Genomic DNA, 24,578 nt, shown 5'->3' on the forward strand with positions numbered 1-24,578 from the left:
AAAGAAAGTTTAATAATAAATAATCCATAAAGGTAGATTGGAGTCAGGTTGAGAAGGGCTTTAAACGATTGGGTAAACTCCCTCTATCAATGCAGATTGGCAGCTGTTCTGAACAGTCTGTCCTTCAAGAGTTACCATGGGCACCTGGAAGTAAAAGTGACTGACTTAGGAACCAGGGTCACACAGTCATTATGTGTTAGAGCAGAAATTGAACTCAGGTCTTTCTGACTTCTGAGACCATCTCTCTATGCACCAAACCAAGCTGTCTCTGTTGCATGGTCCCATGCTGTTTAAAATTTTTGTCACCGTCCCTCTCCTTTGCACCAGACGACTAAACCAAGAGCAGGCAGTGGGTAGGAATTGTAAGGAGCCAAACTGGTGATTGGAGGAAAAACTTGCTAACAATTAGAGCTGTCTTGGAGGGAGTGGTTCCCTTTCATTGGAGATCTTTAAGCAAAGACCCATTTATCAGGTGTTTGGCAAGGGTAATTCTTTTTTCAAATTGACCTAGGTTCGTTCTGACACTTGGATTCTGTGATTGTAAAATCTGCCAACAACCCAATCCTTGGAAGATTTGAGCATGAAATCTGTAGAGGAAAAAACATTTGCAGGGGGGAAAAAAAACAAAAAACAATTTGGTTTTGTGTTCTTTTTACATAGATTTAACTTGGCCACCTCTGTTGGGAGGCAAGTCATTTCCTGATTCTTTAGTTGGTAGAGGTGAACCATGTCTAGTGGTTTCATTGTTGAAAACAAATGACCTAAATCCTTGACCTACCTCCCCATTTAAATGCCAGTGGAAAGGTACTTACTGAATTACTGCCTTTCTTTTTGAGTCAGTCCCTTTTTTTATATCATTCATTTCCAAATATAATTCTTTCCATCTCCCATCCAGTGAGCCTTCCATTCTAACAGAGATTAAGAAAGAAAATGGGGGGGGGGGAGAAGGTTCAGTAGAACCAACCCACATTTAAGCTGCATCTGACAGTGTATGTAGCATTCCAAACCCTAGTCCCCCCACTTCTGCAGTAAAGGTAGGGAAACAGATTTTTTTCTACTCTTCTCTGGGGCTTGGGCTTGGTGGTGGTAATGATGATGATAATAATAATAATAATACATAATACCAACAGCAAATGTAAGCTTTATCATAAATTATTACAATTATTGTGTAACAATAAAATTCTTAGAATTGTTCTATAATAATTATATAATTATTATCCAATAATGTTAGTATCATTATTATAAAGCTAACATTTATTTAATGCTTTAAGGTTTGCAAAGCACTTTACAAATATTATTGCATTTGATCCTCACAACCACCTTGGGAGGTGGGTGCTATTATTATCCTCATTTTACAAATAAGGAAAGTGAAACAGGCAAAGATTAAGTGACTTGCCCAGGGTTACAAAGCTGGTAAGTATTTGAGTCAGGATTTTAACTCCAATCTTCCTGAGTCAGGATGTCACATGTATTTATATTGATTCACTGTGTTTCTGTCAGGCCCTTTGCAGAGAGATTTCATCCAAAGACTGTTTTCTTAACGTTTGTTGTGCGTCACACATCCCTTTGGCTGTCTCAAGCTTACGTAGCTCTTCCCAGAATAATGGTGTGTGTTTTTTTTAATTTCAATTTAATTTTATTTTTAGTTCTAAATTTTCTCCTTTCCCCTTCAGGCTCCCCATCCATGGTGAAGGCAAGAAAAATAAAACCCACTAAAATATGTGTAGTCATGCAAACAAATGATTATAGCCATGAGAGAGAGAGAAGAAAATACAGGCAGCCCTCAACATTTTTGTTTCATTTTCAAGACTTGATTTTATTAGTAACTTCATTTTCGCTGTGATGTTGGCAGCCATGCGCTTTTGTGGCTGTGTGCAATAGAGAAAAAGAGAGATGTGCAAGTTTGTGAAGTGACTGGTATCCTCCTAATAGGCATTTCACTGGTCCTGTTAACCCTACCATTGTAGAATAGAGCTCCTGGAACATTCCTTGAATATTTTCATTGTTTGCCTTCAAAATTCAAGTTTTGTGTTTCAATTATGCCCCCAAAATGTAGTGTGCAAGTCTCATGGGGGTCCTCTGATCAAGAACATTTATGTGAACATCTCATTATCACATAGAACCTTTATAAAAGTAGATTAGGACACAGAAATTGTAAGTAATTTTAAAGGCAGGAATTCTAAACACAAATCATACTTCAATAAAATTGTAATCAATACTACGATCACAAGATTCTGTAAGTTTAGAAAAGATGATTTTTAAGCACTTAGTGTGTGTCAGACACAATGTGAAGTGCTGGAAATACAAATACAAGCAAAAAATAGCCCCTGCCCTCAAGGAGCTTAAATTCTAATGGTAAAAAACAGTACACAAAAAGGGAGCTGGAGAGGGGTGCAGGGAAGGTATCCATCCACCTGGGGGGCATGGCGGATAATTGGTCTAGGGAGTGGTGGGCTAAGCTGGGTTAGAAATAGTATTTTCCACGGTCTCTAGCAAAGGATTACAGTTTTGGTGGGTGCAGGAATCTAACCCCCTATTTTCCATAGGTACGATGTATCAGCATTTCTGTGTTTTACTTTTGTGCTGTCTTCTAGGAATGTAACCTCTGAATGTTGAGGACAGACTGTATGCTTCAGTTTGCACTCGAGTACAATCTCCTCTCTATCTGGAGGAGGAAAATGTGTTGAATCATGAGTGCTTTGGAAAATGTTTGGTGTTTTCGTTGATCAGAGTTACTAAGTAGGGTATGGGTCTACTATGATCCAGGCACTATGCTAAGCACTTTATAAATATTATATGATTTGGTCTTCACAACAGCTCTGCAAGGTAGGCACTATTATCCCTATTTTACAGTTGGGGAAAATGAGGCAGAGGTTAAGTGACTTGCCCAGGATCACATAGCTAATAAGTGTCTGAGGCTAAATATGAACTCTGAGGTCTTCCTGACTTTAGGCTCAGTGCTCAATGTACTGTGCCACTTAGTTGCCTCCAAGTCTTTTCAAAGTTGGTTTATTTTCAGCATATTGCTGTTATTATACAAATTGTTCTCCTGTTTCTACTCACTTTACTGGATCAGTTTATACACGTCTTCCCAGGCTTTTCTGAAACTCCTTCATAATTTCTTGCATCAAATTAGTGTTGTATCACATCCATATACCATAACTTGTTCAACCGTTCTCCAGTTGATGGACACCACCCCCCAATTTCCACTTCTTTGCCCCAAAGGAGAGAGCTGCTGTAAATATTTTTGCACATTTGGTTACTTTTTTTTTTCTTTGATCTCTTTGGGATATAGGTCTAGTAGTGGTATTGCTAGGTCAAAAGGTATGCATAGTTTAATAGCTTTTTGGACATAGTTCTAAATTCCTTTCCAGAATGATTGAATTGGTTCACAGCATCACCAGTAATTCATTAACGTACCTTGTTTTCCCACAGCCCACCAGGTCAGTTTCCTTTTTTGTCATCTTAGCCAATCTGATGGGTACCTCTGGTACCTCAGAGTTGTTTAAATTTGTATTTCTCTTCTTAGTGATTTAGAGCATTTTCTCATAGATAGTTTGTATTTCTTTCTCTGAAAACTGCCCATCCTTATCCTTTGACCATTTGAGGTCATCTGAGGAATGGCTCTTTTTCCTGTTAATTTCACTCAGTTTTACCTTTATTTATGTGTGTGTATGTATATATAATCATAGTATATATTATATAAAATTATTGCATTATATATAATTATCATATTAGTCTATATTTAGAAGTGATTTATATTTATAAATATTCTACTGTATATTATGTATAAGATATTAATAATATGTAATGTATATCTTAGAAATGAGGCATTTATTAGAGAAACTTGCTGTAAAGATTTTTTTCTGAGTTAACTACTTTTCTTCTAAAACTTCATTGGTTTTGTTTGGTTATGAATTTTTCCCCTATCCATAAATGTGACAGGTAATTTCTTCCATGTTCCATCAATTTGCTTATTATCTCACCCTTTATATCTAAATCACATACCCATTTTGACTGTATATTGTTATATGGTATGAGATGTTGATGTATCCCTAATTTCTGCTAGTCTGCTTTCTAGTTTACCCAACAGTTTCTGTTAAATAGTGTGTGTTCACCCTAGTGGTTGGGGTCTTTGGGTGTATCAAACACTAAGTTACTGTGCTCATTTGCTTCTGTATACTATGTACATAATTTCTTCCACTGATCAATCTCACTATTTCTTACCCAGTACCAAATGTTTTTTTTCCTCTGGTGACAGTTAATGGAGGGTAATAATAATAATAATAAATAATGATAGCTAACATTTATATGGGGCAGCTAGGTAGTGCAGTACATAGAGCAGTGAGCCTGGAGTCAGGAGACCCGAGTTCAAATCAGTCCTCGGACACTTGATCCTGGGAAAGTCACTTAACCCTATTTGCCTCAGTTTCCTTGTCTGTAAAATGAGCTGGAGAAGAAAATGGCGAACCACACCAGTGTATCTCTGCCAAGAAAACCCCAAATGAGGTCATGGAGAGTCAGACGTGACTGAAATGACTTTAACAACAACTAAACATTTAGCACTATGTGCTAGACACCAAGCTAAACTCTTTACAATTACTGTATCATTTGATCCTCACAACCACCCTGAAAGGCATGTGCTGTTATTATCATCCCCATTTTTGAAATGAGGAAATGGAGGCAAATAGAGGTTACGTGATTTGCCCAGGGTCGGTCACACAAGCTAGTAAATATCTGCGGGTAAGTGGGGGAGGGGAGTGTTAGGTTTACTTTTGGTGCACCCCCTCCCCTACCTGTACAAGTACAAGGGGTCTGCTTTCTTAAGACCCTCTGGAAGCAGTAGCTAGAATGCCTGTGTTGGAATCTCCTCTGGTCTACATAGGGATCAGAGGTATATCTAACTCTTTTAATTAATCCTAATGTGTTTTATCATCTATCTGATTTAAGTGCTCAAAGTATTTAACTCTTTTTCAGCTTGATGAATTACATTGTTTTTTGAATGTAGTTTATACTTTTGATTGATTCAATAGACGTGTCTAGGAATTGCTCACACCCATTTCACACTTTGATTTTTTAACTTAGTGAAGGATACCTCATAAAAGGATCAGGGCATAAGAATACCTTGTCACATGCATTGGAGTTGGAGTGTGGGGAAAACCCCTCTTGTGTGAAAGAGAAAGTCCAAATTATTCAAATATTACTTTGCTTCTATCTTACAAACCAAAGGAGAATGATTTCCATAGTGGAGAATGATAGAATAGCAGTAATTAACACAGAATTAAAATACAAATGAATGTATTGTAAAAAAGTACCTGGTTGAATTGATCACCCACCTAGCCTGAGTGAAGTGCTTCTTAAAGTACTTCAAGAACTGGTAAACGTGATTGCTTTGTCATTGAGGATCGTTTCAGGCTCAAAGAGGACCCAAACCTGGACTAACCAGTCAGAAGAAGCACCTTGGTTGGCATAATAGACGTGCTTTGCATGCTCTCTGAGTGAACCCAGAGCTCTCCTTCTGGATTTTGCTGACTGGGAACGTTGTCCTGACAAGAAACCAGGTCCATTGGGCATTTGTCTTATCCTATTGCTTTAAGGATCCTATCCTATTACAGTATTACTGTTATGTTATTTCCACATTTCTGGTTAACACATATGGAGACTGTAATTTTGGCTGACACAGGCATCCTGAATCAGGAAGAAAGAGGGGGCTTGCAGTAAGGGTATAAAAGCTCCTCTTCAAATATTCTTTCTTTGAGTTCAGAATTATTCTGACCTCCCATGCATGCATGATTCTCTGCCTTAAAGAGAATAAATAGCATGTGTAGCATGTATAAAATCTGATTCTTTTTATTCTTTTAGACCAAACTTCTCTTTAAGGTTGACACCAACATCATCGATCTTTGAAAAACCATGGGAATAGGAATGGGGCAAATACTGTCCTAATTTTTTTTCCCCTAATTTTCAAAAGATGGATTTATTAAACCGTAGGTCTTTGTCTTCTGGAAGAATTCTGGGATGTGTCAGATTACATAAAGAAGTGGTGAGCATTGAAAGCCAGCATGACTTGAGTCAGCTTGGTGGCTCAGTGGATAGAGCGTGCTGGGCCTGGAGTCAGGAAAACCTGAGTTCAAATCCTGTCCCAAACGTTCACTGGGCAAGTCATTTAAACTCTGTTTGTCTTAATCCACTGGAGAAGAAAATGGCAAACCACTCCAGTATCTTTGCCAAGAAAACCTCATGAACAGTATGATCCATGGGGTCTTAAAGATTCAGACATGACTGAACAACAGTTACATGTGTCTTTTTTGATTAGGTTATGAGGCTAGTATGTTGGGAGAAAACCATAGGCATGGATTTTAGCGAAGCATCTGACAAAAATTCTCACGCTGTTCTTGTAGACAGTATGTCAGAATGTAAACTGGATGATAGTAGAGTTAGGTGTGAATCAGAACTTGTTGAATGATCAGACCCAAGGAGCAATAATTAATCGAATGGATCAGTGTCAGCTTAGCAGAAAGTCTCCTTGCAGTGCTCCCAGGATCTGCCCCTAGTCCCTACTATTCAACAATTTTATAAGTGATTTAGATGAAGGCAGAGATGGCATGTTTGCCACATTTGTAAATTAAATTAAGCTGGCCAGGATAGCTAGAATGTTGTCTGTCACAAATGCTAGAAACACTCGAATGTGTCTATTGTTTTCTTTCCATTGGAGCTATTTAAGTAGGGGATGGTGCAGGGGAGGATTCCTATCTAGTTATAGATTTAACTACATAACCTATAGGTTATCTATCTATCTAATCTATCTATCCCTACCAACTCTGAGATTCTGAGTTTTACTGAAATCTCCTAAGTGACGAAGACAGAGGCCAGGCACATCTTGGATCAGCTGTCAGTCTTTACAGGCAAAAAAGCTATTCTGTGACAAATATGAATTTGTTATAATAGCCATATTATGTTACTACTACATTGTCACATCTACTGTTTCATCATCACTACCTTCTGTGAGTGAAGTAGAATTTTTAAAGACTCACCCGGCTAACTTGTGTTAAAGAAAAACACCTGTGAACTGTTAAGTGGAGGAAACCCCAGGCCCAAAAAGGGGAACCTGGAATGAACCAGAGTCCAATCACAGTTTGCACAGATGCATTTATTGCCTGAGAATAAGCTTGCAAGCTGGAACAATGTTTGTTCTGACATGTTCAAGGCCCAGTTGGAAAGACTGAGAGATATATATAGATAGATAGATAGATAGATAGATATAGATATCTATATATATATAACATCTATCTATCTATATATGTATAGATAGAGAGATTTCAGTGAAGGGAGACAGGGAATTTGGAGAGAAAGGCGGGAAATAGTCCCCATTCCCAAGAAAGGGGAGATCCAGGAGGAGAAGTGAGGAATTCCAGGTGTCAGATATGTGGCCCTTTGACAGTTCAAGGCTTGAGCACAAACAATAAGATGAGGAGATGTAAAACAGGATGTGTCCTAGAACCCCATGACCAACAATTAGGGGAGTCTCTAGAGATAAGGATGTCTCTTGGAGGTCCATAAATCACCAAATGGCTCAGGGTCTACTTCAAAGCTGGTATGAGCTAAATTGGCTTCGGAGTTGCTGATTTTCTGCACATCCAGCTAGATCTACTCTTGGGCACAGCAACGAATTGTTGGTATGTAGGCCAAGTCCTGATACAGTTCTTACCTGTAATTAGGGGGTGGGGAAACTCAAGCAAGTCAAGGGATTCATTTTCACACTTGTCATACCTGGCTATAACTCTTCTTCCTTCTAACCCTTATAGCATTTACGGTGTCCCACTCATTTGGCATTTAGTTGCTGTTTGTCTTGAATTCTCAACTAAATTTTTAGTTCTTAAAAATAGCAAACATACTCTTATTCCGAATCTAGCCGGAGGCATCTGGGTGATAGAACAGCTAGAGCACTGGGCCTGGAGTCATGAAAACCCGAGTTCAAATGTGTCCTCAGGGGCAGCTAGGTGGTGCAGCCAATAGATCTCCAGCCTTGGAGTCAGGAGGACCTGAGTTCAAGTGCGGTCTGAGACACGTAACACTCACTAGCTCTGTGACCCTGGACAAGTCACTTAACCCCCCATTGCCTCAAAAAAAAAAAAAAAAAAAAGGACAAATGTGACCTCAAATGTTTACTAGCTGTGTGACCCTGGGCAAGTCACTTAACTTCTTCCTCAGTTTCCTCATCTGTAAAATCAAGATAACAGCATCCACAATGCAAAGTTGTTGATAATATTTATAAAGCCCTTAACACAGTGCCTGACACAAAGTAGGTGAGATTGATAGATAGTTATTCCATCCCTTTCCCCTTCCCCTTAATTTGGTGCTTTGCGCATAATAGATATTTAGAATCATAGAATACAAGAATGTTAGAGCTTGAATTGACCTTAGAGAGAGGTTATTTAGGCCATTCTACTCATTTTACAGATGAAGAAATTGAGGCCCAAGGGAGAAGTGACTTGCCCAAGGTCATGTAGCTACTTAACTTGGAAGACAACCTAGACTTTCTCTGATTTGCTGATTTGCACTGTTAAAATTTCTGTAAATACAGAGATTTGTCTTCATTCTTGCCATATCAGATCTTTTACTTGGGTAGATGAAATTGGTTCTGGAAATTGGTTTTCTTCCCATTATTTTATTTTAAATAGATTTTTATTGATTTTTTAATGTGGTTTAAGGATTGAATAAGGCTTCATTGTTGGAAAGAGACACTTGCAGGCCATTTAGCAGTTAACAAAAGGAGGTTTGCTTAGCCCTCACATGTAAAAGATACTCAATTAGGATACCTTGCTCAACTGGGTTAGACTGGTTCCTCTATCTCCTTATGGAAATTAGTTTAACCTGCCAGACCTGGTAGGATGTTGAGCCTCGGGATGTTAGCCAAGTGTGAAGGGCCCCACATCCTTGTGAATAATAGGTCTTTTTATTCCCTGAGATGACCTGGAAGCCACTTCATTATAGCCAGAAGCTGTGTCAAAGGAGGCCTTTGGACCCCTGGGCCAATCAAGCCCTGAGGACAGTTTTGTCAACTTGTAGGGGAAAACTAGTCTAATCTATGTTTTAGAGGGAGTAGGAGGGAATCCTAATCCTGTCCTCTCTCTCTCCCTCTCTCTCTCCCCCTCTCCCCCTTTCCCCTTCCCCCCCTCCTTCTTTCCTCACCCCTCCCTCTCTCTTCCCAGAAAGCCCATCCTTCATAACAAAAATTTCTTTTTAATTGTAAAAGAAAAAAAATTCAGGAAAACCAGTCAGCACATTGAATGAGTCTAATGCTCTATTCAGTGTTCCACACCTGTGTGGAAGTGGGAGTTTGGGGAAATGTATTCTTACATTTCCTTTGGGGCCAAGCTTATTCTTTTTAATTTCAGAACATTTGACATTGTGGTAGTCCTTATCTGTGTTGTTTTCCTGGCTCTGCCTCACTTTGCATTGGTTCGTGTAAATCAGTTCATGCTTCCCTATATTCATCATGTTTGCAGTAAAATTCTGTGACGTTTATATACTATAGTTTGTTTAGTTAGCTGTTCCTCAATCAGTGAGCATGTACTTTTGTTTTCAGTTTAATTTTAATTTCAGTGAACTGAAAATGAAAAATGTGGTACCTGGAGGCCACCAACATGTAGGATTTTTTTTTTTTTATTGGATGTTACAGCTACTGTTGAGTTTGAAATTCTTGGCTTGAAGTCTCCTGCTTATTCATCTGTCCCATGGTGGTACTAACAGTAAATGATGTGGAAGCATAAGGAATCCTTGTAAACAGCAGGTGGGAGCAGGGGTCCATATGTTAACTAAAGAACCATCCCATATATGCTACAGAAAGTTTTATAAAAAATGTGATTGGAGGTAAATGAGCTGTTGAATCTTCTCACACCATGGTGCCCTGTTGCTCTGGAGATAGGATGTTGAAAGGATTTGCCTCACTTATGTTGAGCAAAGCAAAGAATTTGCCCTTTCAGCAAAGGAATACTGTTTGGGTAAGGTAAAGCAAATCAAATTTAGAGAAATCTGGTTTTTTTTCCTCCTATTTGAGCTGTATGGATTAAAAAGACTAGAAATTTTGCTTGCAATTGAAGTTAAAAGAAAAATTAGACTAATTTCTTTTGATTCAACATACATTTCCTAAGTGTCTACTCTGTGCAAGGCAAATGAAAGTCAAGATAATTTAGTGGTCAGAGACCTGACCTTAGATTCAAGAAATCCTGTGTATGAGCCCTGTTTCTGTAACGTAATAACAAATAACTTAACCTCTCAGTTGTCTTCTTCCCCTACATCCTCAATTCTCAACACATGACACAACATATGCCCTCTACCCACTTGTACTGGCCCATCTGGCTCCTTGGATAGTTTGCTCAGGGTCTCCCCACAGGCTGCACTTGACCTTAATGACAGGACAGGATTTGCCATAGTTGGCCACGTCAAGTTTTGTCACTGTTGTGGTCTAACTTGGAAGCTGCAGTCATCGAGGTATGCTTTTTGCTATGTCTTTATACCACATGCTTGTGTTGGTATGAATAAGATGTATCAAGCAGTGTGATTGATTTTAAATTACTAGCCTTCTTGCTTATACCACAGCCAACAGATCTGTCTTACTCTTTGAGGAGGAAAATGGCCCACCCTAGTGACCATGAGACACAGTACATTTTGGTAATAGTTTTGGAGTCAGGGATTCTGGATTCAGAGCTTGGCCCTGCCATTCATTGCCTGTGTGACCTTGTAACTGCTTTCTGCCATTTTCTTCCCTGTAAAATAAGGTAGTAAGACTAAATAGCCCATTACTTAATTCAGTCCGACAAGCTTTTATTAAGTACCAATTGTGGGTAAAGCCTTGTGCTACTAGATGGAGAGAAACTGATCTTTGCTCTTTCCCTTTCCGGCAAAAATAAATTCATTTAGAGCCTGTTGCTCTGGAAGTCTGCTTTTTCAGTTGTTACTCTCAGAGCTCTTTTAGAAAAAACTGGTCATTGTTCCCTGATTGAAATGAGAAAAGCCTTGCCTTGTCCTACAGGCTGGTCTGCTTTGAGAGGATTCTATAACGAATCATATAATCTGAAATTTCCTCATCTGTTTGGTCTGTCTTTCAGTTGAATACACACAGTCCTTTTTATAATTCCTGTCCCTGGCCTTCAGAGACTGAGACAGCTGGTAGCTCAGGATTATACTATTCTTTTTGGTTGTTGATGATTTAACCCTGTATTCAGGTTAGAAATAATAATGATGACATATTCATATACACACATATATAAAAGTGTTATAATATAGGATACGTATTATATAATATGAAACATAATATGAAAATAAGAAAAGGAAGGGTAAGAGTTAAAATCCAAGAGTTTCTGTTTTTTCTTTTTTTCTTTTATTGGGCAGGGAAGATAAGCATTTATTAACTGCTTACTGGGTGCATTGTGCTAAGCACTTTACAAATAATATCACATTTGATCTTCACAACAACCCTGGGAAGTAGGTGCAGTTGTCGAGCTATGTTGACCCAGTTACCCTTTGTTCCCAGCCCTGCTTATCAGCCGTTGTTGGTGGAGGCACTGGTGGGGAAGAAGAAGCCAAGTCTGCAGCTTTTGTATTACCTGCTCTTTGTCAAGTTTCCCTGCCTGCAAAGTGTCACGTTCTTGCTACCTCGGGAAGGAACCGAGATGCAAGGGTCCAACCTTTTCTGCTGAGGTGGACCTATCTGGATTGTCAGAAAATTACCTATAAAAGCTGTCCCCACCTTGAAGCTATTGCTTATCTTCAGTGATCAGCCCGTCATAACATTGCTACCTTGACTTACTTATAACAAAATACTTTTAATTATCTTTGTCCTGAGTTTTGCCTTGTTAATCAAGGTAAAAACCCAAAGGAAGAATTTTCCTTTCAACAGTATTGCAGTTGTGAAATCTGAGGTAGACAGAGGTTAATTTCTAAATGTGGTCCCTTACTTTTTCCATATTATAACAAAGAATAAAAAAAGGAAGATGGCGGGAAGAACATTTCGGCAAAATTAACCAGCACATCATTTGAAAACACATGCAATGCTTTATGCACATAATATTCAAAGAAGGGAGAGAGAGTGCCTTTTCCCCCCCATGCAAAGTGGGGCTTTCATTTCATCTTTATATCTTCAGCACCTAGCACATCCCTTGTGTATAGCTAGGTACTGGGTCAATGTTTATTGAGATAAAATAAAATAACACCTGCTCACCTGCCACATAACTTCTCACAATGTTAGCAGTTCAGAACATCACCTCATATTATTTATCGGCTTCTTGGTACAAAAATACATTTCTGAGCTGAGGTTCTGTTTCCAGTGGGAAAACAGTATTTTAAAGTTTAGGCTAAGGTCCAAACCCCCGCCTTGCTTAGTTGTTTGTATCCCAAGCTATACCCTGGCTTCTTCCACTGAAATCCTTCAGTCATGAATCATGGTGCTTATGACTGGTCGTAATTTTATATGAAGCAGAATCAAGAATTATAAACAGATTAAAGAAATAGAGAAATTATGTGGGAAATGCTTGCTGACAGAAGGAATGGAGGGAAGGGGGAAGGGAAGTTCAGCCTTCACTGCCCTTTTTCCTGAACGAGCTCAGTGTCAGTCCATGACATCCAGAGACCCCTTCTCAGGTTTCTGAATAGGTGGAGTGCTCTGGCCTCCTAAGCAAATAGCTGAGGCTTTTGTCTGTGCTCTAAGTGCCCCGTGCGATACAGCCCCATCCTCCTTTCCTAGGCTTATCCCACATATTCCCCTTCACCACCAGCAAACTGGCTTACTTGTTATCCTTCACACAGGATGTACATCCATCTTCATGCTTTTCCACAGGCTGTCTCCTGTGCCTGGCAGGAAGGAAGGAAAAGAGAGAGGGAGAGTAGAAAGGAAGGAGGAGGGACGGAAGAAAAAGAAAGAGAGGAAGGAAGGAATGGAGGCCTAAAGCAAAGAAGGACAAAAAGGTTGAAGGAAGAAAAGAGACGACAGAGGAAGGAAAGGAGGGACAAAGGAAAGGAAGTAGAAGACAGAAAGGAAGGAAGGAAATGAGAGATGAAGGAAAGGACAGAGGAAGGAAGAGAGGGAGGAGGAAAGAAGCAAAGGAGAGGATGAAGGATGGAAACAGGCATTTATTAAGTGCCTACTGTGTGCCAGGCACTCTGCTAAACGCTTGACAAATTTCTTCCCATTGTACAACCCTGGGAGGTGGGTTCTATGTTATCTCCATTTTATAATTGAGGAAACTGAGACAGAAATTAAGTACCTTGCCAGAGGTCACACAGCTAGTAAAAATTTGAGTAAGTACTTGAACTCAGGTCTTCATGACTCCAGGCCTAGAACTCCATGCACTGAACCATCTATTGGCCTTTGCCTGGAATGTCCTCCTCCTTCACCTCTGCCTCTTATGCTCTCTAGCTTTTTTCAAAGCTTAGGGAAAGTACCACTTCCTTCACTAGGCCTTTCCTGATCCTCCTAGATATGCCAATACTTCCCCCTCCTCCCTCCCCTAAAATCACCTTGTATTTTTATTTTTTGCGGGGGAGGGGGGAAGGGGGGGAAGAGGATATCTCTTTAAATGTATATGTGTTGTTTCCCCCAATCAAATGTGAACTTCTGGAGAGCAGAGACTGCATTACTTATGTCTCTGTCACCAGCAGTTAGCTTACAGTGGATGCTTAATAAATGCTTGTTGATTGATTCTTTTCTCTGCAGGGCCAAATTTGGCTAATATAATTAGAACAGGATTCAGTTTGGTGGGGTTGCTGTTCTTCTATTTCCATTGTTACACTTGTACATATGTACAAGTTATCCTGGTTCTGCTCACTTCCTTCTGAATCAGTTTGCACCCTTCCCATCATGCTTCTCCAAATTCTTTATATTCATCATTTGAGAGTAGGGTACTATTATTTTTCATTCATCTATCACAGCTCGTTTTAACCACACCTCAGTTTGTGGGCATTCTTTTAAAGACCCATTAGGCTGTAAGCTGTTTGAGGGCAGGGCCTGTCTTTTGCTTTTTTTTGTATCCCCAGTGCTTAGCATAGTGCCTGGCACATAGGAGGTACTTAGTAAATATTGATTGATTTCAAAATGTGGGACTTTGCAGGTAGAAGGACTAGAAGAAACTTCATTTTGTAGATGAGCAAACCAAAGCCCAAGAAAGAGTGTGACTTACCCAGGGTTCCATAGCATGTTCATGGCATACCCTAGGGATTCCAGATTATTCTGGATTCCAGTCCAGTGTTATGAGACACCATACCTTTTTATTTCCTATTTATTTTATTTATTACTTTTTATTTCCTATTTATTTTATTTATTTCCTTTATTATTTATTTCCTCATTTTTATTTATTCCTATTTATTTATTATGATATTATTTATTCCATTTTCATTTGAGAACTAAAACAGTATTTACCTGTTGTCACTGGTTTCTGTGCTGGAGGAATTGTTGCGTTAGTGGAGCAAGTGTGAGATGGGGATCCTAGGATCATAGTTGGAAGATACCTCCCAGGAGTCATCTACACCAGTATATACCTGAACAGGAACCCCCTTTACAGCCTCACTGACAGATGGTCATTGAGCCTTGGCTTCAGGAGCTCAGTGAAGGGAAAGCTACCACCTTCCACTTGGGCATTCCACTTTGGGGCAGTTCTAAGCATAAAAAAGTTTTTCAAATTTAAGGCTGTCTCTTTACCGCTTATTTTCTTATTGTTCCAAGTTCTGCAGTCTTGGACTAAGCAAAAACCTGTTTGAACTCTTGAAGAATGACTTATGTGTTAATTCTCTCCCTCCCACCCAAGTTCTTCTCTTCTCCATGCTGCATATTCCTAGTTTTTTCATCTGATTCACATTATGTCAGGAATTCTGGTTGCCCTCCCCTGAAAGTTCCAGCTTACTAACATCGATCTTTTATAAATTATTTTTTAAAAATTTAATTTGACAATTAACAAATATGAACAAATATTTCAGCATTCCAAGAAGAACAGAAAAAAGATTGTATATGAAATTGTGAATCTCTGAAATGTATAATTTTTTAAAATAATATTTTACTCCAATTACATGTTAAAAGTTTTTAACATTTTCTTTTAAAGTTTTGAGTTCCAAATTTTATCTATCCTACCCTTTCTTCCCTCCCCCATAGTAAGCAATCTAATGTAACTTATACATTTCCAATCATATAAAATATTACATTATAGAATGTACAATTTTTAAATTAGGTATTTAATTACATTAAATTTAAGTAAAATTAAATTTAAATAAGCAACAAAATTATTTTACCTATGACCCTCTTAATTTTTTTCCCCCTCTCCTTTGGATTTTTAAAAATGTTTCATTGACCTTTTTCATTTTTTCTTAGTATCACTATCAGTACTTGGCTCCTCTCCATACAATTCCTTCCACCTCCAATCAGATAAAAGCTCTCTCATAACAAATAAGTGTAGTAGTAAGTACAAAACATATCATCATATTGGTTGTATGTGAAAATGTATGTCTTGTTCTGCATCACCTCTCTACAAAGAGGTGGGAGGCGGTGCTTTTTATCGTCAGTCTTCTTCAGTTAAAATTGGTCACTGCCTTGATCAGGGTTCAAAGGTCTTTCAAAGTTGGTTTCCTTTCAGCTATTGTAGACGTTGTAGAGATAGTTATTTTGCTTACTTCACTCTATGTGACTTTATACAAACCTTCCCAAGTTTCCCTGAATTCTTGCCTTTTGTAATTTCTTTTGATATATTACATCCATGTAACATGGGGCACATACTTGTTTCTAGATCTCTGCTACAATAAAAAAAAAAAGCCACTGTTATTATTTTTGTTCATATGAGTACTGTCTTTCATTTCTTTGTAGTATATGCCTAGTAATGGTACCATAGCTGTGTCAAAGGGTATGAATAATTTAGTGACTTTGAGGTATAATTTTAAATTGTTTCCCAGAATGATCCAACCAATTCAGTGTTCCACCATATTAGTGTCCTATTCTCCCACAATCCCTCCGGCACCTCCTTTCTACAAATTGCATTTATCTTTTCGTTATTGGTGAATTGGACTATTTTTAATATAGTGTGATAGCTTTCATCTTTTTTTTTTTTGAAAAATCATTCATAACCTTTGATACTTGGAAATGGCTCTTGTCCCTAAGTATTTGTATCAATTCTCTGTGTATCTTGGATATCAGACCTTTATCAGAGAAATTTGCTGCCAAGATTGTTTCCCTAGTTTGCCTTCTAATTCTGACTATGTTAATTTTTTGTGCAAAATCTTTTCAGTTTGCTGAAATCAAAATTGCCCATTTTATGTTTTTATGTTTATCCCTTGTTTGGTCAAGAACTCTTCCCCCATAGTAGTGAAAGATATCACCTTTCTTTCTCCTCATGTTGGCTTAAGGATATGACTTCTTATGATGGTCATATATGAGTTTAGAGCTTTTATTATAGCATATGATGTAAGGCATTTTATCAGCATCCTGCAATGTGGTTTCTCAAGCTTCCAGAACAAAATATTACAGATGAGATCTGACAGAAGCAAGTTAGAGCAAGGCGGTCACTTCCCTATTATCAGATGCTTTGCCTCTCTTAATGCAGCCCAAGGCTGCCTTACCTTTTTTACTTACCTTATTACACTAACAGTAGCTAACACATTTATGTCCCCCTTTGAGGGGACATAAATGCAAAGTACATGTGTTATCTCATTTGTTCCTGACAATGACCCTATAAGGTGGTAGGGTTATTATCATCCCATTTCTAGGGATGAGGAAACTGAGGCAGGCAGAGGTTAAGTGACTTGCTCAGGGTCACATTAGCTAGTAAGTGTTTTAGGCCAGGTTTGAACTCAGGTCTTTTTGACTGTAGGCCCAGTGCTCTATCCACTATGCTTGCTTACGCTATTTATTCCTATATATCTTGTAATACATGAAAACCTCCATATCTTCTTAAGGCTCAATTGTTGTCTAGCCATTACCCCACCACCTTACTCTTGTGAAGTTGTGTTTTTTAACCTGAATATTTTATATTTACCTTACTATATTTCACCTTATTCAGTTCAACCCATTGTTCTGATATGTAAAGATCTTTTTGTGTTCTGACTGTCACCCAGTGGGCTAGCAAACCTTTCCAGTTTTATGTCATCAGCAAAATTGATGAACACACCATCTACGCCTTTATCCAAATGTTTTAAATAGTGTAGGACCAATGAGCTTAGAGCCTTTGGGCTCTCCACTGCAGATTTTCTTCCACTTTTATATAGCACCATTAGTGATGACTCTTTTGATCCAGCTGTTCACACAAATCCAGATCTACCTGATTTTACTACTCATCAGCCCGCATCTTTTCTCCAAGAATAGCATTAGAGGTTTTGCTAGTTAGGCCAGGCCTCTGGGTATATACGTGGTCTTGCCATCCCTTTTTCAAACCCTAGTTAGGAAGTTTATGTTAGCAAGGAATTTCTGGCTTCTACCTGGATGATTTGCCAGAAAAAAAAAACAAAAAATAAAACACCACACCTTGCCTGTCACGTGTCCCCCAAAACCATGCTATGTCTAAATATCACTTCCTATTTGGGAGGGCTATGTTTAATGTAATACAACAGTGAATGTATCTAGTTATAGCTTTTGAAGTCAGACATACTGTACCTGGACCCCAACATAGTGATGTTGTTTTGGTGTTTTGGAGCACAAAGGACAACCAGCCAGCTTTTGAAGTAAATTAATACTTATAAGAAGAGCCATTGTTTGATTCACGAAAACTGTTAGGAGACATTGTATATTGCATACTGTATATTAGACATAGGCCATTAAATTGGTTTTCCACCGATTCCTCCTATTTAAATGCAACTCCTCCCCCCAAATCTTACAGAACCTTTTTCTATCCTTACTTAAACTTTACATCTATCCCTGTACCTATTCCTATTGAAGGAGGGGATGCCTTTTCCTTGGCTAACTTGGTGTCGCTTTATTATCTCAGTCCAAGCTGATTCTAGAATAAGACAATTGAAGGATAAGGAATCATTTTCATGATGAGTTGCCAACCTGAACCTCACTTAAGTATTATGAGTATGGCAGCATCAAAGTGCCAGTGTTCCAAACAGAATGGCTCATGGCAAAGTGTAAAGCATTGCCCATGTGATGGAGAAAGAATGTTGTGTGCAAGCACTTTGGAAAGAGTGAATGCCAATTTTACTTAGTCTTGTGTGTGATGCACAGCATATCAGTGATAACATATGGTTGTGTGTTCCCCCTGGGTCTTAGAGTAGGCTATATTTTACTGATTTGTAGTGTAGGAGGTAGAATTAATGGTGGCCTCTTCTTTAATCTTGGAGAAACTGGACAGAGAGAATTCCATGAGCCAATCTATTCATCTTCAAGTAATTGGAAAAAAAAATTTCAAGTACCAAGTTAACCTTAAAAGAATGATTGTCCGTCTCCCCGGTTTGGACTGGAATGAATTGGGGCTATTGACCTCATCTCTTAGGTATTGCTTATAGCAGGCGCCATATGTGTCAAGCTCCTAATTTGTATAATGCCATGGGAAAGCCCTGGGGTTTTCTCATTCCAGAGTATAAAAATACCCTGCATGGGAAGGGGTGCTTCCATGCTTTTTTTTTCTTTTTCTGTTTTGGCAGAAAGCATTTTGGTAGATTGGAATTACATTGAGTGTTTGATTTAGAAGGACTGTGAACTCCTAGTGAAACCATTTATCCAACTGGATTTTTTTTCCCCTTTTTTTCAGAGTGATCAATGCAGGAAAGAGTACACACAATGAAGATCAGGCCAGTTGTGAGGTGCTATCTGTGAAGAAGAAGCCAGGAGTCATTACCTCAACTCCAAACAGAAATTCATCTGCCAAGCGAAGGTCCTCTCTTCCTAACGGGGAAGGGCTGCAACTAAAGGAGAATTCTGTAAGAGAATCCCTTTTAATCTTGGTATTCACCTAAGACAGATGCTCTTCGCCCTAGCGCTTAGCTCAGTGCCTGAACAGAGTGGGCTCTAAGAAGTTAGCTTAGCTTTTTTCCTGAAGGGTTTAAGATACAAGGGCCAAGTTGAAAATATATGGTGTGCAGACTACAGGGGAGAGAATGTAGATGGAGTATGCCAAAATGGCTTAGAACAGGGGTTTTCAAACTTTTTATCTTGGGATTCTTTTAACTTTTAAAAATTGAGAACCCCAAAGAACATTTGTTTATGGGTTATATCTGTCAACGTTTAGTATAGTGGAAATGAAAACTGATGAATTTTAACAATATTTCTTCATTTAAAATAATCATAAAGCCATTATGTGTTAACATAAACAAATTTTTGTGAAAGATGATATTTTCCAAAACAAAAAAAATGAGAAGAGTAACATTGTTTTACATGTTGTTTTTTTACACATTGTTTTTGAAAATCTCCTTAATATCTGACTTAATAAAAGACAGAGGAAGCTTGCAAATCATCTCATTGGATTTGGGTAGAATTATTTTTGATCCCTTTTTATATATTACATAAAAGAATCTATATTCCAGATCAGGATTATCTGGACTGTAATTATTTCTATAAGTATTCTTTCCCTTGAAAATAACCCCCAGAAAGTTCACTCTTATGGCCAGGAGTATGTGGTGACAAGATTAAAATGAAAAAGAGAGTGGTTGCTGTAATTCAGTACTGGAATAGAATGATGATGAGAGAGGAAGAAGTGGGACAGGTGATCTAGGATGGAGTATTACTGATCTCTATCTCGGAGAGGCCAGGTAGGTTTGAGAGTACAGAAAGCCAAGGTTATGCAGTGCCTTTCATTCTAAGATAGGGCAGTGAGTATTAATAGAGAATCCAAGAAATCATTCATTATGACCAAGTGTGATTTATGCTAGGGATGCTAGGATGGTCCCATATTAGGAATATCAATCAGCCTACTTAATTATATTTACAAACCAAAACATCCAAAACCACATGATCATCTCAGTAGATGCAGGAAAAAAACCTTTGATAAAATATAACACTCTTTTATGCTAGAAACCCTATGAAGTATAGGCATTGAGGGACCTTTTAAAATATCATATAAAGCATTTATCTAAAACCCAAAGTAAGTATCATATGTTACAGGGATACACGAGAACCTTTTCCAGTAAGTAAAAAAAATTGATTCTGGGAATGAAGCAAGAACACCCAGTCTCCTCACTGTTATTTGATATGGTTCTGGAAATGCTAGCAACAGCAGTAAGACAAAAGAAAGAAATTAAAGGTATAAAGATAGGTGAAGAGGAGGTAAACTATCCCCATTTGCTGATGATATGATAGGTTGGGAAATCCTATGGATTTAACGAAGATATTAATTGAGATAATAGCTTCAGCAAATTGCAGGCTACAAAAATAAATCTTCAAAAATCAATGTTTTTATTTTCTGTATTATAATAGCAAAACACAAGAAGCAGTAATAGAAAAGAAAACCCTATTCCAAAAAAAACTACAAAATGCATAATATATCTGGGGATCGACCTACTAAAGCACACAAAAGACTTATATAGATTCAATTACAAAGGGCTCCTTAAGGAAATAGAGAACAATTTAAATAGTTGGTGGAATATTCAGTGCTTGTGGGTAGGCTGTGCCAGTATAATAAGAATGATAATACTACCAAAATTAATTTATACTTTTAATACTATGTCAATCAAATTACCAAGAGAATACTTCATAGAACTTGATAAAATAATAGCAAAATGCATTCACAAAAATAAAAGATGTAAAACATCAAGGAAAATGATGTCAACAAGCAGAGGCAAAGGGGAGAATAACAATTCTAAACCTCAAATTATTATAAAGCAGCAATCATCGAAATCATCAGGTATTGGTTAAAAATAGAGAGCCAGATCAAGAGAACGGCCCAGACTAGATTTAGAAGCAATAGAAGTCAATAACCCAGTGTTTGATAAAGTAGAAAACATGAATTACCTGGGGAAAAAAATTTCTTGTTTGATAAAAACTGCCAGGGAAACTAGAAAGCATTTTAGCAGAAATTAGGCTTATGCCAATACCCAGCCTACACCATATCCTACAATACATTCTAAGTGGACATGTGACCTTAATATTAAAGATTATACTATAAAACATTAGAAGAGAAACAGATCATATCTCTCTCACATCAATGGATAGGAGATATATCAAATTAAAATGGAATAACTTTGATTCCTTGATATTAAAAATCTTTTGCATAGGCAAAATTGATGCACTTAGGATAAGAAGGGAAAGGGGAAAAATCCTTGTATCAAATACCTTGGATGAGAGTTTGATTTACAAGATATATGAACAATTAATAAATACATGTATACACACACACACACACATACACACACACACATGTATTTTAATATGTTAGCCATCCCACAAAAGATGTGATCAAAAAATATGGACAAAGAATTCCCAAAAGTTCTCAAACAGTTCTTAAAAGAATTGCAGAGTATTCATAACCACATGAAAGAATGTTCTGTATCACTAATAATAAGAGAAATGCAAATCAACGCAACCCTGAGGTTTCACCTCACACCTTGGTAGTATTGGGAAAAATGACAAAAAATGGCAGTAGCCAATGTTGGAAGGGTCACGGAAGATTAGACACACTAATACGTTGGTGGTGGAGCTGTGAGATGGTATAACACTTTGTAAAGCAATTTGGAATGATTAAAAAAATGACTAAAATGTCTAAGCCTCTGAAACCAGAGACTTTGCTACTGGGCTTATACCCCAAAGAGGCTGTTAATAATAACGTCCCTACCTAACACCAAAATATTTATACTGCCACTTTTTGTAGTGGCAAAGAATTGGAAACTAAGTAGATGCTCGTCAAATGGCTCATCGAATTGTGGGATGTAAATATAAAGGAATATTATTCTGCTGTAATAAATTATGTGTGTGAACACAGAGAAGCATGGAAATATCCATATGAACTGATGTAGAGCGAAGTAAGCAGAACCAAGAAAACAACATGCAAAGCAACTACAACAATGTAAATAGAAAGAACAATAACCTACAAAAAAATCAAAAGTAAATGTAACAAAATTATAAAGATCAAACAGGAATTGAATGAAGAGATATGAGAGGACAATCCCAACCCACCTCTTTATGGATTTGGGAGGTCTACAAGAGTTCCATATTGTACATATTTTTGGACTTTTTTCAATATATCAATTGGGTCTGCTTTTTTTTTCCTCTCTAAAAATTTTACTGTCTGTTCTATGGGAAGGAAAAAGGAAGGGATCCTTGGGATAGCTATAATGATATAAGAAGCAGAAGATATCAAGAAAAACTTACTTAAAAATAAATTCAGATAATGAAGCTTTGAGAGAGAGAGAGAGAGAGAGAGAAGAGTAAAGAAGAAAGCCCTAGGGCTAAAGACAAGAATTCTATAGACTATTTCTGAGAAGGAGAGTTGGTGCCCCAGGAAATTTTTGTGGTTGTACAAGAATGTGGCTTGACTCCATTTGGTATGTGAAACCCTTATACCCTGATTTCCATCTCCCTATCTTGATTTATTACATACCCATTGCTCTCAGATATTCTACAATCTAGCCTTGCTGTTTCTCACGTGTGGTATTCCATCTCCTATCTTTGTACCTTTGTAGTCTTTTCCCTCCGGCCTCAAATGCACTCTCCTTAGCTTTACCTGTCGGAATCCTTTGTCTCCCTCCTTCAGAGCTCAGCCCAAAAGCTGCTTCTTAAATGAGAACTTCTCTGACACTCCTAGATATGAACCCCTTCCTCCACTCAAATTACTTAATGCATATTTTGTACCTCATCATGAGTGTTCATGTTGTTTCCACAGATAAAATATAAGCTCTTTGAGGGCAGGGTCCTTCATTTTTGTCCCAGCACCAAGGACAATATCTGGAGTCTCTAGTGGGTACTTAATATGTACTTGTTGATTGATCGATGTGTGTACTTGAACCGGACCTCGAACACAAATAAATGTGGAACTGCAGCAGAAATACCATTTGTTAGGAACTCGGATGCCTGTTGAGAAGTCTCATCTCTAGTGTTTGTTGGGGTGGCTAGGAAATGAGCCCCAGGTCCTGGGATGTCAACCCATGGGAAGCAGTCAAATGAAACTGTGCGTCTGCCACCTCATAGCTCTTGGCTGTTTACTCTTGGCATACAACTGCTGCTCATCCGCCTTCACTTCCTTGCTCCTCTTACTTCAGTTGCCAAGTTTCAAGCCTCTCGCTATCCCATATTAATATGCTTTTCAGTTGGCATGAAGCTTATTGATGCATGCCATGCAGTCACACTATATAGCAGAAGTTCTTAACTTGGCACCTGTGGACAGATTTCAGGAGGTCCTTAAATGGGGACAGTGGGACCATCTCATGTCTTATCACCCCACCATGCCAGTCAGAAAAGCCAAGGATTTTGAGGAAGGTTAAAAAAAAAAAGGGAAAAAAATTACATCTTTGATTTTACTGACTTCTAACTGAAATTAAGCATTTCAGTTATTTAAAAATATTCTTCTGAGAAGGGAGTCTATGGCACTAAGAAAGGTTAAGAGAACTTCTCTGCTACTAGGTAAATTCACAACAGAAAAGATCCTGCTAGGATTGGATCAGATGAGTGCTGAAGTACCCTTTCACCATTCATATTCCCTGATTCTCTAATTTGTTGTGTGAAAAGGAAGGATCCTCTAGAATTGCTAAAGAAACACGTAGAAAGGGGGCAGAGAATGATGAGCTCAACTTCCTTTGTAATGTAATTATCATTGTTACTATTTTCAAAAATTTGAGGGGTTTGGGCTGAGGTTTCATATGTGTACAGAGCTTCCAGGGATAAAATTCCCTCTACCAACACAAATCAGCAATTGCTCTAAAGCTTGTAGTCTTACAGAGTTGCCTGGGACATTGAGAATTAAATTACTTAACTCTTGACTACTGAGATAATACTTGAAACTCAGGTCTTCCTGGCTGTTAAGGCCAGCCTGTTCACTGTACCATGCTGCGTCTCTTCTGGTCAGTACTCATAGCAGTAGGCCATGGATATGGGTGATAGAAGAAGTTGCTTCATGAAACACTGTTCCTTCCAAATGCAGTTTATTCCCAGTAGTATTGTAGAAGGGAGCTCTTTATAATGGTGGGTGTGCATGGTGGTATGGGTGGGCTGGTATCCTTTGTTATTGTTTCTGGTTTTTGTTGTTGTTTATTGTTGTTTTTTTTTCCTTAATCTAAAATTCTATTATGGGATTTGGAAAGATCAGTTTACCTTAGAAATAGTTGTTCAACCTGGAACTAGTGATTCATTTTTTCATTGATTAATAGCAGAGTGAGAGGTTTTCTTTCTTTCTTTCTCTTTTTTACCACCCATTCATCCTTTGGACATGATGGTTTTGTGTTCCTTTACTAGGGGAATAGTAAAGTTTTGTAGCTATTTATAAAACAAGAGTAAATACTAAACTAGGCTTGGCCAGTGTTTCACTGAACAGCTCCCTCCTGGAAGACCTACAGTTTGTTGGAGGCAGAATGGAGTAGTGAGAAAAGGCCTGGTGCGAGAGGCAGCAGACCTGGGCAAGATCACTTTTCTTTTAGATGTTAGCTTCCTCCTTTCAAAATTAGGGGGTCGGATTTGATCAGGA

The 24,578-nt window shown here is 38.1% G+C and overlaps 1 protein-coding gene across 2 annotated transcripts in view; it reads left to right on the plus strand.

The window, feature by feature from the left end:
* PPM1H (protein phosphatase, Mg2+/Mn2+ dependent 1H) overlaps positions 1-24,578 on the plus strand; it is a 306,039-nt gene that overhangs the window by 93,817 nt on the left and 187,644 nt on the right. For both annotated transcript variants that reach the window (XM_027854174.1, XM_027854175.1), the window contains exon 2: positions 18,723-18,891. In XM_027854174.1, the coding sequence (XP_027709975.1) occupies positions 18,723-18,891 (169 nt within the window). The remainder of the gene's footprint in view (positions 1-18,722; positions 18,892-24,578) is intronic.

This window comes from Vombatus ursinus, unplaced genomic scaffold (genome assembly GCF_900497805.2).
Source record: "Vombatus ursinus unplaced genomic scaffold, bare-nosed wombat genome assembly UNPS02010320.1, whole genome shotgun sequence".
Lineage (NCBI taxonomy): Eukaryota > Metazoa > Chordata > Mammalia > Diprotodontia > Vombatidae > Vombatus > Vombatus ursinus.